The sequence below is a fragment of the Protopterus annectens genome, chromosome 6.part0, assembly GCF_019279795.1.
Source record: "Protopterus annectens isolate FY-2018-M chromosome 6.part0, PAN1.0, whole genome shotgun sequence".
In the NCBI taxonomy this organism is placed as follows: Eukaryota; Metazoa; Chordata; order Ceratodontiformes; family Protopteridae; genus Protopterus; species Protopterus annectens.
The window spans coordinates 826273334-826288795 of record NC_056737.1 but is presented as its reverse complement, the minus strand read 5'-3'; the positions used below and the strand labels follow the sequence as shown (position 1 = coordinate 826288795).

At 42.5% G+C, this 15462-nt stretch overlaps 1 protein-coding gene across 1 annotated transcript in view; it reads left to right on the top strand.

Moving 5' to 3' along the window:
* Positions 1-15462, top strand: part of TDRD9 (tudor domain containing 9) — a 2841455-nt gene that overhangs the window by 403005 nt on the left and 2422988 nt on the right. Inside the window, exon 8 of the mRNA XM_044074496.1 lies at positions 4056-4159. Coding sequence (XP_043930431.1) covers positions 4056-4159 — 104 coding nt within the window. The remainder of the gene's footprint in view (positions 1-4055; positions 4160-15462) is intronic.

Here is a 15462-nt window from a genome sequence, read left to right as displayed (position 1 = left end):
TATTCACAAAGGTTCTGGCTCCAGTGATAGCTTACTTCAGGCTACAAGGACTTCAAATCTATCCTTATTTAGACGACTGCCTGATTCTGGCTCAAGAAAAGGAAGACCACCTACAGCATCTGGAATATCTTATTGCAGTGCTAAGATGCCTAGGGTATTCTGTGAACGAAATAAAGTCCAGTCTAGTACCCTCTCAAGACATGTGCTTTCTGGGTGTGAGACTGAATACAGCAGCCCAGATGGCCTTTTTAACCCCGGACAAACAAAAGAGTCTATCACTTTACTTCCATCAACTATCTCTTCAGTCCGTGCTGACTGCAGAGACAGTCCTTCAAGCATTAGGGTTCATGGCATCTTGTATTCTGGTGCTTCCCAATGCCAAACTGCATATGAGGAAGTTACAATGGTATCTCAAAATGTATGGACACAGCACTGCCAGGATTTAGACACTGTCATTCAAATAATACCTTGCCTTCAAAGAGAATTTTTGTGGTGGGCTCAGGAATGTCACCTAAACAAGGGACTCTCTGTGACCCGGCCAGAGGCGAGTCAGATTTTACCGACAGATGCCTCGGACATTGCTTGGGAGCTCATCCAAATGGAAAGTAGATACAAGACAAGTGGCCTGCCAGACTACAGCATCTACATATCAACATGAAGGAGATGTTAGCAGTCCAGTTCGCATTACTGGCTTTCAAGGAGTTACTTCTTCCAGGGCAGGTGTTGATTCTAACAGACAACACAACTGTCATGTGGTACTTCAACAAACAAGGGGAACACATTCTTATCCTCTATGCAGGCAAGCAATGATTTTATGGGAGACTGCGTCGCCTGCACCTAACTCTTCAGGCAAGGTTTCTGCCAGGAGCACAGAACTCCTTAGCAGATGTGTTAAGCAGACAAATCATGGATCCCCACAAGTGGAAACTGGATCTTCATGTATTTCAGACATTGACAGTGTCATGGGAACTCCAGACATAGATCTGTTCGCTTCTCCACTAAACCACCAGCTGCCACAGTTTTGCACAAAGGGGTTTCATCACACAGCTTGGAAAGTGGATGCTCTGTCTTTCAGTTGGACAAACCTTCATGTGTATGCCTTTCCACCTCTGCCTCTTCTTCCAAAGGTACTGTTAAAGGTCAGACAGGACAGGCCAAGGATGATTTTGATAGCTCCAGATTGGCCTCGGCAACACTGGTACCCTCTACTACGGAGTCTGGTAAAGAAGCCTCCATGGCCTTAACCTTTGATTCCACATCTGTTATCCCAGCAGGACGGTCATCTGCTCAATGTCAAGCTTCACTCTCTTCATCTGACAGCCTGGCATATTCTGTGTTGAAGCACAGCAGGTCTCAACTTCCTCAACAAGTTTTAAATGTGATTATGGAAGCTAGAAGACCTAGTACAAGGAAAGTGTACGCAGCAAAATGGAAGAGATTTTTATTTTGGAGTAAAGCAAAGAATTTGGAGATTTCTGAGCCTAATTTGAGTATGGCTCTTCAATATCTTACTGAGTTACTGGACAAGGGTCTGTCCTTCTCTTCCATTAAGATTCATGCTGCAGCAATCTCAGCTCACTATGATTGTGACCCACCATTGTTTTCGCATCCTTTGTTCAAGCAGTTTCTTAGAGGGGCAAAAATATAAGACCCCACGTAGAGCTCCTACTCCTGCTTGGGATCTCAATTTTGTGTTGGAAAAACTTACTCTACAACCTTTTGAGCCTGCGGCTACTGCTGAATTGAAATATTTGTCATGGAAGACTGCTTTTTGTTGGCTATTACTTCTGCAAGAAGGGTGTCTGAGTTGCAGGCCCTTATGGCAGTCGAGCCCTTTTGATTTTCCATAAGGATAGGGTATCATTACGTACTAATCCTTCCTTTATGCCTAAGGTGGTTTCTAGTGTGGCTTTAAACCAAACTATTCATTTGCCTACTTTTATGCAGACCCCCAAAATAAAGGGGAAAAGATTTTGCATACTTTAGATGTACACAGGCAATTGCGTTATTACTTAAGCAGGACTAAGGATTTTAGGCAGTCTCAGCAGTTGTTTGTTTCTTTTGCTTTGAGTTCGCAGGGCAAGCCTGTGTCAAAACAAACTATTTCTAGGTGGATTGGCTTTTGCATTGCATTTTGTTATTCCCATCATGGCAAGGAGGTTCCAGCTGGGATTAGGCCTCATTCCACTAGGGCTACTGCCACTTCAACAGCATTTCTGCGGGGGGTGGCAACTAAGGATATTTTGGAAGCAGCTACTTGGAGTTCAGTGCATACTTTCTCTAAGCATTATCACCTTCCTATCTACTCTAAGTCTAGGGCTGGTTTTGCCACAGCTGTTTTGCAAGGCATGTTGTCAGCTCCTGCTTCTTTATGATTTGCCAGCCTCCCTTACCTCTGCTTTGGGATTCTACCCAATAGTAAGGACTGCAGCAATGGAAAACGAAGAACATAGTACAGTTTTGTACCTACCATAAATGTAGATGTTCGAGGATTCCATTGCTGCAGTCCAATTCTCCTCCTTCCCTCTGTGTTTAGGGGTGGTTGTGTAGGTGAGTTTACCTGCTTATATTTTTGTATATATTGTTCATGTTTTGGTGCAGGTATTTTGGGCCTTGTCTTTTTAGGGTCTTCTGACATCTGGGGCAAGAAAAGACTGAGGATATGACGCCGGTCATGCGCATTAGTACCCTGACGTACTGACGTCAGTCTAATGCGCCCTGACCGACGTCAGCCTTATACTCTGGTATTCGGGCCGACTGGATGCGGACTATACCCAATAGTAAGGACTGCAGCAATGGAATCCTCGAACATCTACATTTATGGTAGGTACAAAACTGTACTTTTCCTGTAGTGCCTACTTAATGCCTTTGAATAATTCCTGTCCCAGAGTGTTATAGATCCCTTTTCTTTATCTGACTTCTAAGTCCTTATTTTCTTGTATATATTGTGTCCCTCACCAAGCTTTATTGTCACATCATTTTTTTTCATTTGGCCAAATATGTGTCGTCAAACCTATTGTACACAGTCGTTATTTGTGCTCCCTAGCATATTTGCCCAGGTCAAGTGCCTTTTCTATGCTTTCTCCTTTGTGTGGAATGGTCTTTTCCTTTACATGTACCCACCTCCCCTGTGATGAAGGTATTGCAGAAGGTAAGAATTTGGTGATCTAGGATGATTGTGGTGGTTCCTGTTGACTCAGGCAACACTGGTTGGCTTTGCTGATGCAGATGATGAAAGAATCACCATGTCAGCTGCCCCTGCCAGAGACCTAATTATGTAAAGTCTATTACCCTGGTACACCTGAATGTTTAGGGTCTCTGGTTGCTTTGATAATTGGACTCTTATTCATTTCAAGCACCTGCTGTTTTGAGGATGTGCTGAAGATTATGAAGGAAGCCAGAAGGCATGACACTTAACAGTACCTGACTAGATGGAGAATAGTCTATCTGGTGCAAGAAGGGCCAGGGCTTCAGTTCAGCAGAGGTATTCCAGTCCTCTCATTGTCAGATCTGTATGTAGCAGGTCTTTCTTTGTCTTTAGAGTGTATGTGGTTACAACCAGCTCCTGTGGAATAAAGAGATGAAGCCCTGACTGTGTACCAGGTGACTTGGGGTTTGAGTGCCATATTGGGTGCCTGACAGAGACCATTAACAAGAAATTTAAAAGAATGATTATTTGATTGGGTAAATTTCTATTTAGGCATTGGAGTTGCATAAATATACATAATGGTTAAGATATTTTTAAACTGTATTCGAGTCAGAGTTACTACTTAAAAGTGTAGGCCCAGAAGCTGTTGTATGCAGACTGGTATGCTGTGCAATATAATCAAGGACTTCAGAATATTTAGAAAAGTGGCAGAAATTTCAGATGCATGTTTGTATTTTAGAGCCAAATCTGCTGGGGTACAAAAACTGAAAATCAGTTATGCAGGGGGATAAAAACTGAGGCACAAGTTGTTTTTTTTTTTTTTTTTTTTCTTTCGTTTAGCTTATTTTAGTGCTTCATTTTAATTACTCGACTTGTAATGAAGAAAAATTCTAATTTTCTTTTTCAGATACTACAGTCATTTTATGATGAACCACATATAAGAACAGAGACGTATAATTTAGCTGTGAGCTTGATTCAGGAATTTGACTTGCTGGAATCCAGAGAACAAAGGTGAGAGCCTTCTGCACTTTTACGATATGGATCTTCTTCTTCTTCTTCTTTCGGCTGCTCCCGTTAGGGGTCACCACAGCAGATAAACTGTTTCCATTTCTTCCTGTCCTCTGCATCTTGCTCTGTCACACTAACCGCCTGCATGTCCTCTCTCACCACATCCATAAACCTTATCTTATGCCTTCCTCTTTTCCTGTTACCTGGCAGCTTCATCCTTAGCATCTTTTTCCCAATATACTCTGCATCCCTCCTCAGCACATGTCCAAACCAACGTAATCTTGCCTCTCTGGCTATGTCTCCAAATCTTCCAACCTGGGTTTGACCCTCTAATATACTTATTCCTAATCCTGTCCATCCTCGTCACACCCAGTGCAAATCTTAACATCTTCAACTCTGCCACGTCAAGCTCTGACTCCTGCCTTTTTGTCAGTGCCACTCTCTCCAACCCGTATAACATAGCTGGTCTCACTACCCACTTGTAGACCTTCCCTTTCGCTGTTACTGATACTCGTCTGTCACAAATCACTCCTGACACTCTTCTTCGCCCACTCCATCCTGCCTGTACTCTCTTCTTCACCTCTCTTCCACACTCACCATTAGTCTGAACTGTTGATCCCAAGTACTTAAACTCATTCACCTTCGCCACCTCTACTCCCTGCATCCTCACCATTCCTCTGTCCTCCCTCTCATTCACACACATATATTCTGTCTTAGTCCTGCTGACCTTCATTCCTCTTCTCTCTAGAGCATATCTCCAACTCTCCAGGGTCTCCTCCACCTGTTCCCTACTCTCACTACAGATCACAATGTATGGATACATTCCTAAATATGTAGCAGAAACTAAGATAATTCACTACTGTTTGTCAAGCAACAAATGTGTTTTGCATGAGGCGTATTTGGGCTTTGAATTTACATTAATTTCAGATTGGGAGGGTTTGGTTATTTGTTATGGAATCTAAAGAAAAAAAATATTGGCTCATTGCATTTCACGGACATGGCTTTTAATGTTCACCTTTGTCTGTCTTCATATATTTTACTGCTGAGATGGCAGTTCTGATAGTGTCAAAATATCTCTGACATTTGGTGTTGTCTGTTTTTACAGTACATAATTTAACTTGGTCAATAAGTGCAAGCAAAAGTAGATGTTCACCATAATGATCATGGTACCAGTCATACTATGAATTTTAGGAGATGCTGAAGGGAGACTTCAGTCTGCCAGCCAGCCATCTGTTTTACAATAATTGGGGTGTGGATGCATCCTCCTACCACAGTCATTAGGAGGATCCCAGTTGTAAAGAGGAAGCAGACCATCAACATGAGCATTTAGTCTGTTTCCTTCCAGGTAGTTTGCTATCATTTCTACATGTCAATATCTGAATGCAGTTTGAAGAAAATATCCTTTTCATTTTATAGTGTTTGGTGATTGAAATCGAGGTTAAAAAATGCAGTTTTCTCAGTATTTTTTGGAATAGCATCCCTGTGAGAAACTGAAAATATAAATGTGTCGTGGGCATCATATTCCCAAAAATGTTATTACTTTAAGTATTTGTTATATTTTAATGGTGGACACAGCTCTCATAATTGTGAGAAGTGTGTTACTTTTAACAGAAACTCGAACATGTAGAGAGACAGGATTTATAGACTTTTCTTGAGCATAGAAAGCTTCTGTCCCTAACTTCTGCTCCATTTTTTCCTGTTTCTCTTTCAGTCGCTGCTTCTGAATTTCCCAAACAGAAGACAAAAAAATAAATATAAAATGATATAGATTCTTTGAGGTAACACACTTGAGCAAGCAGTGGAGTGGCTGAGAAGATGACGCCTGACATGCCAAGAAGTTAAGGCAGCTTGTTCAGCACCTAGTGCACAGGCTAGTTCCTGTGCTTTAAGGGGGTGTCAATCTGATATCTGTTGGTTATCTCTGCCAACCCTGTGCTTGTACAGGGGTATATGGAAGGGCAAAATGGTAAGTCCCCTTGATTTTTAAAGTCTTGGCCAAATCGGTACCTGAAGGTGAGGAACTTAAGATTATAAAAAGACCTTCCACCATCCTGGGTGTCAGTGGTCTATTGTCTCTGACAGTACAAACTTCAGAATGTACTGTTGTTTTTTTCCCCTTGATTTTTTTATTAGTCATACAAGACAATGCACGCTCACGGCTATTCACAACTCTTAGCTGCTCCTTCTGGCAACTTTTCTGTAGAACATTTTTGCATTGTGACCATTTCTGTTCTCATAACAAAGGAACAGCATCTTGTTTAAGTCATAGTAAAACTATCAATCCAGTGTCTTTTCTGTTTGGTCTCAACCTGTGGGTTATCTGATCAGACTTGTATCTGATGCAACTTTTTCAGAATCTTCAGTCCAAGAATTCTGCCTCCTCTAGCAGTAATGTCCTACTGTAATCTCTCCTCTGATCCTGTTTGCTGCCATCTTGTTTGGATTATGGTGGAGAGCTCCACCAACTTTCATCTTTCTTTGGCTGTTTTTGTGATACCCCACCCTGTGTGTAATATTTCAGCGTTAGGATTTTTAGTGTAGTGTTTGATAGCTGTAGTTTTTTTTTGAATAGGTTTGTATTATTTTTTCTGTTAGTGTGTGAGGTGTTTAGCATTCCCACCTTTATTACGTTTTTTTTTCTTGCATACTAGTCTCACTGTTTGTAGGTAGTTGTAGTTACCAACTGATGATGTTCTTCGTTTTCCATTGCTGCAGTCCTTACTATTGGGTATAGTCCGCATCCAGTCGGCCCGAATACCAGAGTATAAGGCTGACGTCGGTCAGGGCGCATTAGACTGACGTCAGTACGTCAGGGTACTAATGCGCATGACCGGCGTCATATCCTCAGTCTTTTTTGCCGCGTGATCCGATGCAGAAGCAGTTTTGCGAGTGCAGGTTGGCGTTCTGAAATATTTCCGAAACCGGAGTTTCAGACCGAATCAGAGTTGGCTAAGTACCCCGTTGGGAACATTTTGGTTTTCTTGCCTCAGTATTTAACGGATGTCAGAAAAGTGAATAACTGTATTTCTTGTGGGAAACAAATACCTCATAGGGATTACCATACATTGTGTATACCTTGTTTAGGGCCTGAGCACGACGTTGTTGGTTGCCGCTCTTGTGCTAGGTTTAACAAACGCACTATTAAGAGGAGGTTAGACTGTGCCAGATTAGTGTTTGGGAAGCGTTGCAATTATAAAATGCCGTCGGATGCTCCGGCCCGCTTCCTCCAAGAAGCGCAAGGACAAAACTGCGAAGCCCAGGGTTGATGAACCGGCAGTCCCAGACGTCGGTTCTTTAGGTGGTAACTCAGTGGAGCTAGAGGTTTTGCCAGGAGTTTCTATGGAGTCTCAGGCAGAAACTTTACTGTTACAGGATGTACCCTCTCAGGAGGCAGGCCAGGCTGAGGGGCTTCTCAGGTAACTATTCTTCCCTCTCTTCCCAAAGTAGTTAGAGCCTCTCCTTCTGTTGCCAAAACTTCTTTTTAGAGGTAGGCCAACTTCAGCTTCAGTAGGGGCTTCTCCTAGCCTTTCGGGTTCTGTACCTAAGAAACATATGCTTAAAATGGCAGAAGATTTGATTACTATGATTAGAGGTTCTATGGGCCCTCCTGATAAGAGGCCTAGGGTGGAACCAGAGTTTGACAGTTTTGAACAGGGTTCAGGGGCTTCTGAGTCTTCTGCGGAAGATTTGCAGGAGTATCCTCATTATTCTGATTCTGATGTGGATGATGCCACTCCTTGACTTCTCCTCCTGAGGATTTTTCATTTTCAGAGACTCTGCATTCCATGAGGGAGCACTTTAAATGGGAAGGCCAGGATTACTCTGATTCCAGGAAGAGGCTTAGGGAATTCTTGTTTTACCCCAGCATAGGCCCTTAGCTATACCTCCTGTGTTGAATGTGGTGGAAGATGTTTTGCAGAGGCTTCCCTGAACCCTGATTCTTTGCCTCCTGCTCCTGTTAAACCTGATAGGTACTATAGGGTGCCGAAGCTCATAAGTATTTGTTTAAGAGTCCTAGGGCGGACCCAGAAACTGTTTCTCAGGGGCCTAAAGGTGTTAAGGCCTCTGTGGTTAAAAATCCTGTTCCCACTGACAAAGAGGCAAGGGCGTTAGATAGGTGGGGTAAGAAAGTGTATACTTCTTCCACTCTAGCCATGAGAGCGTTGAATTGTCAGTTTCACATGCTGAAATATCAAAATTATCTCCTTTCACAATTGAAATCTAAGGTGGATGCTTTGGCGGAAGGTATTGATTGTAAAGACTTGCTGGATTTAGTTTATGTGTCTGAACAAGTGGGCAAGCATTCTTTGCAATGTGGTTTTGATGCTGTGCAGGCCTCCTCGAGGGTGGCTGCCACTAGTTCTGTTCTTCAGGCATGCCTGGTTGAGGGATCAAAATTTGGCTGAGCATGTTAAGACAAGGATTTTGGATGCTCCTTTACAGTCTGATGTGTTGTTTGGTTCACCTGTGGAAGCAGTTTTAAAGAAAATGGAGGACAAAGCTAAGTCTATGCAAACTGTTAAAGATTTTTTGCAGGTACAGCCACCGGAGTTTAGTAGAAATTGGCCTGCTAAGGGGTGGACATATCCTGCTTATGATTCCCAGTCTAGGGGTAGGTCTAGACGTGGTAGGGGCAGGGCTCAAGGTTCTTTTAGGCCTAGAACAGGAGTTCACCTGCTCAGACTTCTGGTGAGGGCAGGGGTCAGTCCTTTCGTAAACAGACCCAATGACCTGCCTTTTCAGCTGCCAGTAGATTCTCGTCTGGCAGCTCCTTTGGAAGGACAACTGTCTCTTTTCAAAGAAAATTGGGATTTAATTACTCAAGACAGATGGGTGTTGGACATCATTCACCACGGTTACAGATTTTATTTCCATTCAATGCCCCCTTTCAAAGGCATACCAGACGTTCCTCCTCCACAAAGAAAAGAGGCTCACAAGCAAGTTTCTCAGTTACTCCAAATGGGGGCCATTCAGCCAGTCCCTGTATCAGAAAGGGGCCTACGATTTTATTCTGCATGTTCCTAGTACCAAAGAAGGGGAACACGTGGAGACTGCTTTTGGATTTATCTCTCCTCAACACTTATCTGGACATTCCCAAGTTCAAGATGTTGACGTTACAACAGCTTTTACCCCTGCTGGGCAAAGATCACTGGAGGGTAACTTTAGATCTCAAGGAAGCTTACCTTCATGTGCCTATCAGGCTAAGTTACAGGAAGTATCTGCGGTTTCGAGCTGGGGATTCTCATTATCAGTTCTCTGCATTGCCCTTTGGCTTATCTACTGCCCAGAGTATTCACAAAGGTTCTGGCTCCAGTGATAGCTTACTTCAGGCTACAAGGACTTCAAATCTATCCTTATTTAGACGACTGCCTGATTCTGGCTCAAGAAAAGGAAGACCTTCTACAGCATCTGGAATATCTTATTGCAGTGCTAAGATGCCTAGGGTATTCTGTGAACGAAATAAAGTCCAGTCTAGTACCCTCTCAAGACATGTGCTTTCTGGGTGTGAGACTGAATACAGCAGCCCAGATGGCCTTTTTAACCCCGGACAAACAAAAGAGTCTATCACTTTACTTCCATCAACTATCTCTTCAGTCCGTGCTGACTGCAGAGACAGTCCTTCAAGCATTAGGGTTCATGGCATCTTGTATTCTGGTGCTTCCCAATGCCAAACTGCATATGAGGAAGTTACAATGGTATCTCAAAAATGTATGGACACAGCACTGCCAGGATTTAGACACTGTCATTCAAATAATACCTTGCCTTCAAAGAGAATTTTTGTGGTGGGCTCAGGAATGTCACCTAAACAAGGGACTCTCTGTGACCCGGCCAGAGGCGAGTCAGATTTTACCGACAGATGCCTCGGACATTGCTTGGGGAGCTCATCCAAATGGAAAGTAGATACAAGACAAGTGGCCTGCCAGACTACAGCATCTACATATCAACATGAAGGAGATGTTAGCAGTCCAGTTCGCATTACTGGCTTTCAAGGAGTTACTTCTTCCAGGGCAGGTGTTGATTCTAACAGACAACACAACTGTCATGTGGTACTTCAACAAACAAGGGGGAACACATTCTTATCCTCTATGCAGGCAAGCAATGATTTTATGGGAGACTGCGCTACGCCTGCACCTAACTCTTCAGGCAAGGTTTCTGCCAGGAGCACAGAACTCCTTAGCAGATGTGTTAAGCAGACAAATCATCGATCCCCACAAGTGGAAACTGGATCTTCATGTATTTCAGACATTGACAGTGTCATGGGGAACTCCAGACATAGATCTGTTCGCTTCTCCACTAAACCACCAGCTGCCACAGTTTTGCACAAAGGGGTTTCATCACACAGCTTGGAAAGTGGATGCTCTGTCTTTCAGTTGGACAAACCTTCATGTGTATGCCTTTCCACCTCTGCCTCTTCTTCCAAAGGTACTGTTAAAGGTCAGACAGGACAGGCCAAGGATGATTTTGATAGCTCCAGATTGGCCTCGGCAACACTGGTACCCTCTACTACGATGTCTGGTAAAGAAGCCTCCATGGCCTTAACCTTTGATTCCACATCTGTTATCCCAGCAGGACGGTCATCTGCTCAATGTCAAGCTTCACTCTCTTCATCTGACAGCCTGGCATATTCTGTGTTGAAGCACAGCAGGTCTCAACTTCCTCAACAAGTTTTAAATGTGATTATGGAAGCTAGAAGACCTAGTACAAGGAAAGTGTACGCAGCAAAATGGAAGAGATTTTTATTTTGGAGTAAAGCAAAGAATTTGGAGATTTCTGAGCCTAATTTGAGTATGGCTCTTCAATATCTTACTGAGTTACTGGACAAGGGTCTGTCCTTCTCTTCCATTAAGATTCATGCTGCAGCAATCTCAGCTCACTATGATTGTGACCCACCATTGTTTTCGCATCCTTTGTTCAAGCAGTTTCTTAGAGGGGCAAAAATATAAGACCCCAATGAGCTCCTACTCCTGCTTGGGATCTCAATTTTGTGTTGGAAAAACTTACTCTACAACCTTTTGAGCCTGCGGCTACTGCTGAATTGAAATATTTGTCATGGAAGACTGCTTTTTGTTGGCTATTACTTCTGCAAGAAGGGTGTCTGAGTTGCAGGCCCTTATGGCAGTCGAGCCCTTTTGATTTTCCATAAGGATAGGGTATCATTACGTACTAATCCTTCCTTTATGCCTAAGGTGGTTTCTAGTGTGGCTTTAAACCAAACTATTCATTTGCCTACTTTTATGCAGACCCCCAAAATAAAGGGAAAAGATTTTGCATACTTTAGATGTACACAGGCAATTGCGTTATTACTTAAGCAGGACTAAGGATTTTAGGCAGTCTCAGCAGTTGTTTGTTTCTTTTACTTTGAGTTCGCAGGGCAAGCCTGTGTCAAAACAAACTATTTCTAGGTGGATTGGCTTTTGCATTGCATTTTGTTATTCCCATCATGGCAAGGAGGTTCCAGCTGGGATTAGGCCTCATTCCACTAGGGCTACTGCCACTTCAACAGCATTTCTCGGGGTGGCAACTAAGGATATTTTGGAAGCAGCTACTTGGAGTTCAGTGCATACTTTCTCTAAGCATTATCACCTTCCTATCTACTCTAAGTCTAGGGCTGGTTTTGCCACAGCTGTTTTGCAAGGCATGTTGTCAGCTCCTGCTTCTTTATGATTTGCCAGCCTCCTTACCTCTGCTTTGGGATTCTACCCAATAGTAAGGACTGCAGCAATGGAAAACGAAGAACATAGTACAGTTTTGTACCTACCATAAATGTAGATGTTCGAGGATTCCATTGCTGCAGTCCAATACCCTCCCTCCTTCCCTCTGTGTTTAGGGGTGGTTGTGTAGGTGAGTTTACCTGCTTATATTTTTGTATATATTGTTCATGTTTTGGTGCAGGTATTTTGGGCCTTGTCTTTTTAGGGTCTTCTGACATCTGGGACAAGAAAAGACTGAGGATATGACGCCGGTCATGCGCATTAGTACCCTGACGTACTGACGTCAGTCTAATGCGCCCTGACCGACGTCAGCCTTATACTCTGGTATTCGGGCCGACTGGATGCGGACTATACCCAATAGTAAGGACTGCAGCAATGGAATCCTCGAACATCTACATTTATGGTAGGTACAAAACTGTACTTTAATAGTCATTAATAGTTTTTTGTTAACAGATATTGGCAGATAAGATTATTTGCCGTGTATTTTTCCTAGTTGGGTAGTGCAGATCAGAATGCATGTGCTGTGTACTTTACCTTTAAGAAACATCTCAGAGATTCAACATGCATATATAAATACCAAGCACATACTATTACTCTTGCCATTTTGAGAATGCAGCCAGAGAGTAAACCTGTTTGATTCCAACAGTTTTTACATAAGTTACTTAAGTTAGTCAGTTAACTTCTATCGTGATGTGTTTGTAGAAAATAAAGCTGCTTGAACAGAACCCACAAAGACTCTTCTATGGTCTCCAGGATAGGTGAACGACATGGCGTCGGAACTGGGATTGAAGAGATTGATATTCGGAGGCATGAGGTGCAGTGAGGGCAGTAAAGGTAAACTAAAAGAAACGAGCACAAATAAGAGCCAGAAAAGAATCAAAGATAATGAGAATTTGTACAAGCTATTTATTCAATAAAAAGGGTAAAACAAAACATTACAAGGGCACAAACCGCATTATTAAGCAAGCGAAAAGCACAAAAGATTATTAGCCAAGAGAAATGTTTAACATAAGATGTTTGACAAAAATGAGTATGTTTAAAGCAAAACAAGCATGTTTTAAAGTAAAACAATTATGTTTAAAGCAGAAACTAATATGTTTAAAGCAAAATGGGCATGTTTAGAGTAAAACGAGCACAAGAAAAGTACAGTGGACACGAATAGAGATTAAATGGATGGATGAATAAAATGCTGCAGCAAGGTGTGATTTGTCCAGTTGCAGAATCAACGAATTGGGTGTTGTCTATGGTAACAACTCACAACAAAGGCTCGGACAAAATCAGAATATGTATTGACCCAAAGGATTTGAACAAAGTATTGAAGAGACCGTATCGTCCAATGTGCACAGTTGAAGAGGTTGCAGCCCTAATACCAAATGCACTGTTTTTTCTGTTTTAGATGCAGAGATTTCATTTTGGCAAGTGATGCTTGATCATAAGTCTTCATTCCTAACCACTTTTGGTACTCCATTTGGCAGAGACAGATTCCTAAGAATGCCATTTGGAATAAATTCTGCAAGTGAAGTCTTCCGGCATGCAATGGAGCAAATTCTTTCGGGTTATCCTTGTGCCATAATAGACTATTTACTGGTTGGAGGCAGTGTTGAAGCACAGCATGACAGAAACTTAGAGAGAGTTCTAGACAGAGCATGTGGAGTACACTTAAAGCTCAGCCTTCTGAAGTGTAAATTCAGGCTACCAGAAGTTATATAAGTAGGTCATTTGTTTACCACTACTGGCTTGAGACCAGACCCGACCAAGCAAGTGACTATTCTTGCGATGTCAGCACCAATGTGCAAGCTCTACAACATTTTCTAGGCATGGTTGACTATTTAGACAAGTTTATACCAGACTTCAGTGAGTTGGCAGCATTTTTTAGAGAGCTAATGCGCAACAATGTTGCATGGTCATAATAAGAACATCACCAGCAGGCATTTGAAGACCTTAAGCAGAAAATTGCCACCCCACCTACATTAAGGTACTGTGATGTGAACAAACCAAGTTACTCTTTCCTGTGCTGCTTCAAAATTTGGTCTTGGCGCAGTTGTACTTTAAAAAGGTAGACCAGTAGCCTTTGCATCTAGAACATTTACCCAAACTGAGATGCAGTATGCTCAACTTGAGAAAGAACTTTTGGCAATAGTATTTGCATTTTCCAGGTTTCATGATTATATTATGGTCAAGCTATTCAGATCGAAACTGACCCATCAACCTGTAGTTACTATTCTAAAGAAGCCTATGCATTCAGCTTCAGCGAGATTATAAAGAATGATGCTCAAGTTACAAAAGTACAACTTCAAAATGGTCTATATGAAAGGCAAACTACTGTGTCTGGCTGCTACTTTATCTAGATCGCCCAGGAATATGATGGAACAGCTTGACGCAGAGAATTTCGACTTTGACGTGATGGCAGTTCGTAATTTTTCCACCACTAGGCTTGAGGAGTTACAAGATCACACAGTCTGATCGAATTTTGTTAAAGCTCATTCTCTACATTAATGTTGGATGGCCAACGCAATCAAGTGTACCACTTGAAGTGCAAACATATTTTCCTTATAGAGATGAAATGTTGATGGAAGATGGCATTATTTTCAAAGGTCCTAAAGTTGTTGTTCCAGCTTCCTTACAACAAGAACATATCCAGATTTTACATTGTGCTCTCCCAGGTTCTGCTTCCACTAAGAAAAGCGAGAGGATTAGTGTTTTGGCCTTCATTACTGCAAAACATTAATAAATAATGAATGACTTGAGATGTACCTCCCTGGACTACATGAAGAGAGATATGGAAGAGCTCTTGGATCATGTGGCCCAGGCAGGTATGACCCTAGCCCTGAGTAGCATCCTGCATTCGCCCAGAATGATACCACAGTATAAGGACAAAATGATTGATTTCAATTGGCTAAGCTTCTGGTGTCATTCAAAGGGGATCCAGTATTTGTCTGCTTGGGAAGACATGATCGACAAACCACGATGCTTTGCCAGAGATGGTCTGCACTTGTCACCCCTGTGATTCAGGTTACTGGCTAAAGCTCTTGCCACCCCTATAGTGCCTTTTTTAGCCAAGGTTCAAAGGATAAAACCACCACCGTAACAGATACAAGCATGCAAAATCTGAAGGTAATGCTACTCAATGCTAGAAGTCTAAATCTCAAAGTGCACTCTCTCGAGGCACTCCTAAAAATGGAGAACATTGATATCTGTGCAGTAACTGAGACCTGGTTCAAGGCTCCAGAGAGCACCCCTGCAATACCAGGCTACAACTCTTACCACACTTTTCGGCCACAAAACCAAGACCGAAACACTAAAGGTGGAGGATTGTCCATATTCACCAAGGATATTCACAGCTCCAGGCTAGTTGCCCAACACAGTGCATCTGAAATTCTCCAGGTGCAACTAACACCAGGTAAGACTGCAATCCGAATTGTAGCTTGATACAGATCCCCCACCATGCCCCAATATTCTCACTACACCTTTCTAATCTAAACATACTGGAAAATATTAAGATACAACCAAACACCCTAATGATGGGTGATTTCAGCTACCCTGCCATTAACTGGGAAAACTCCTCCGGTACCAACTCCTTTTCCCAAGGGTTCT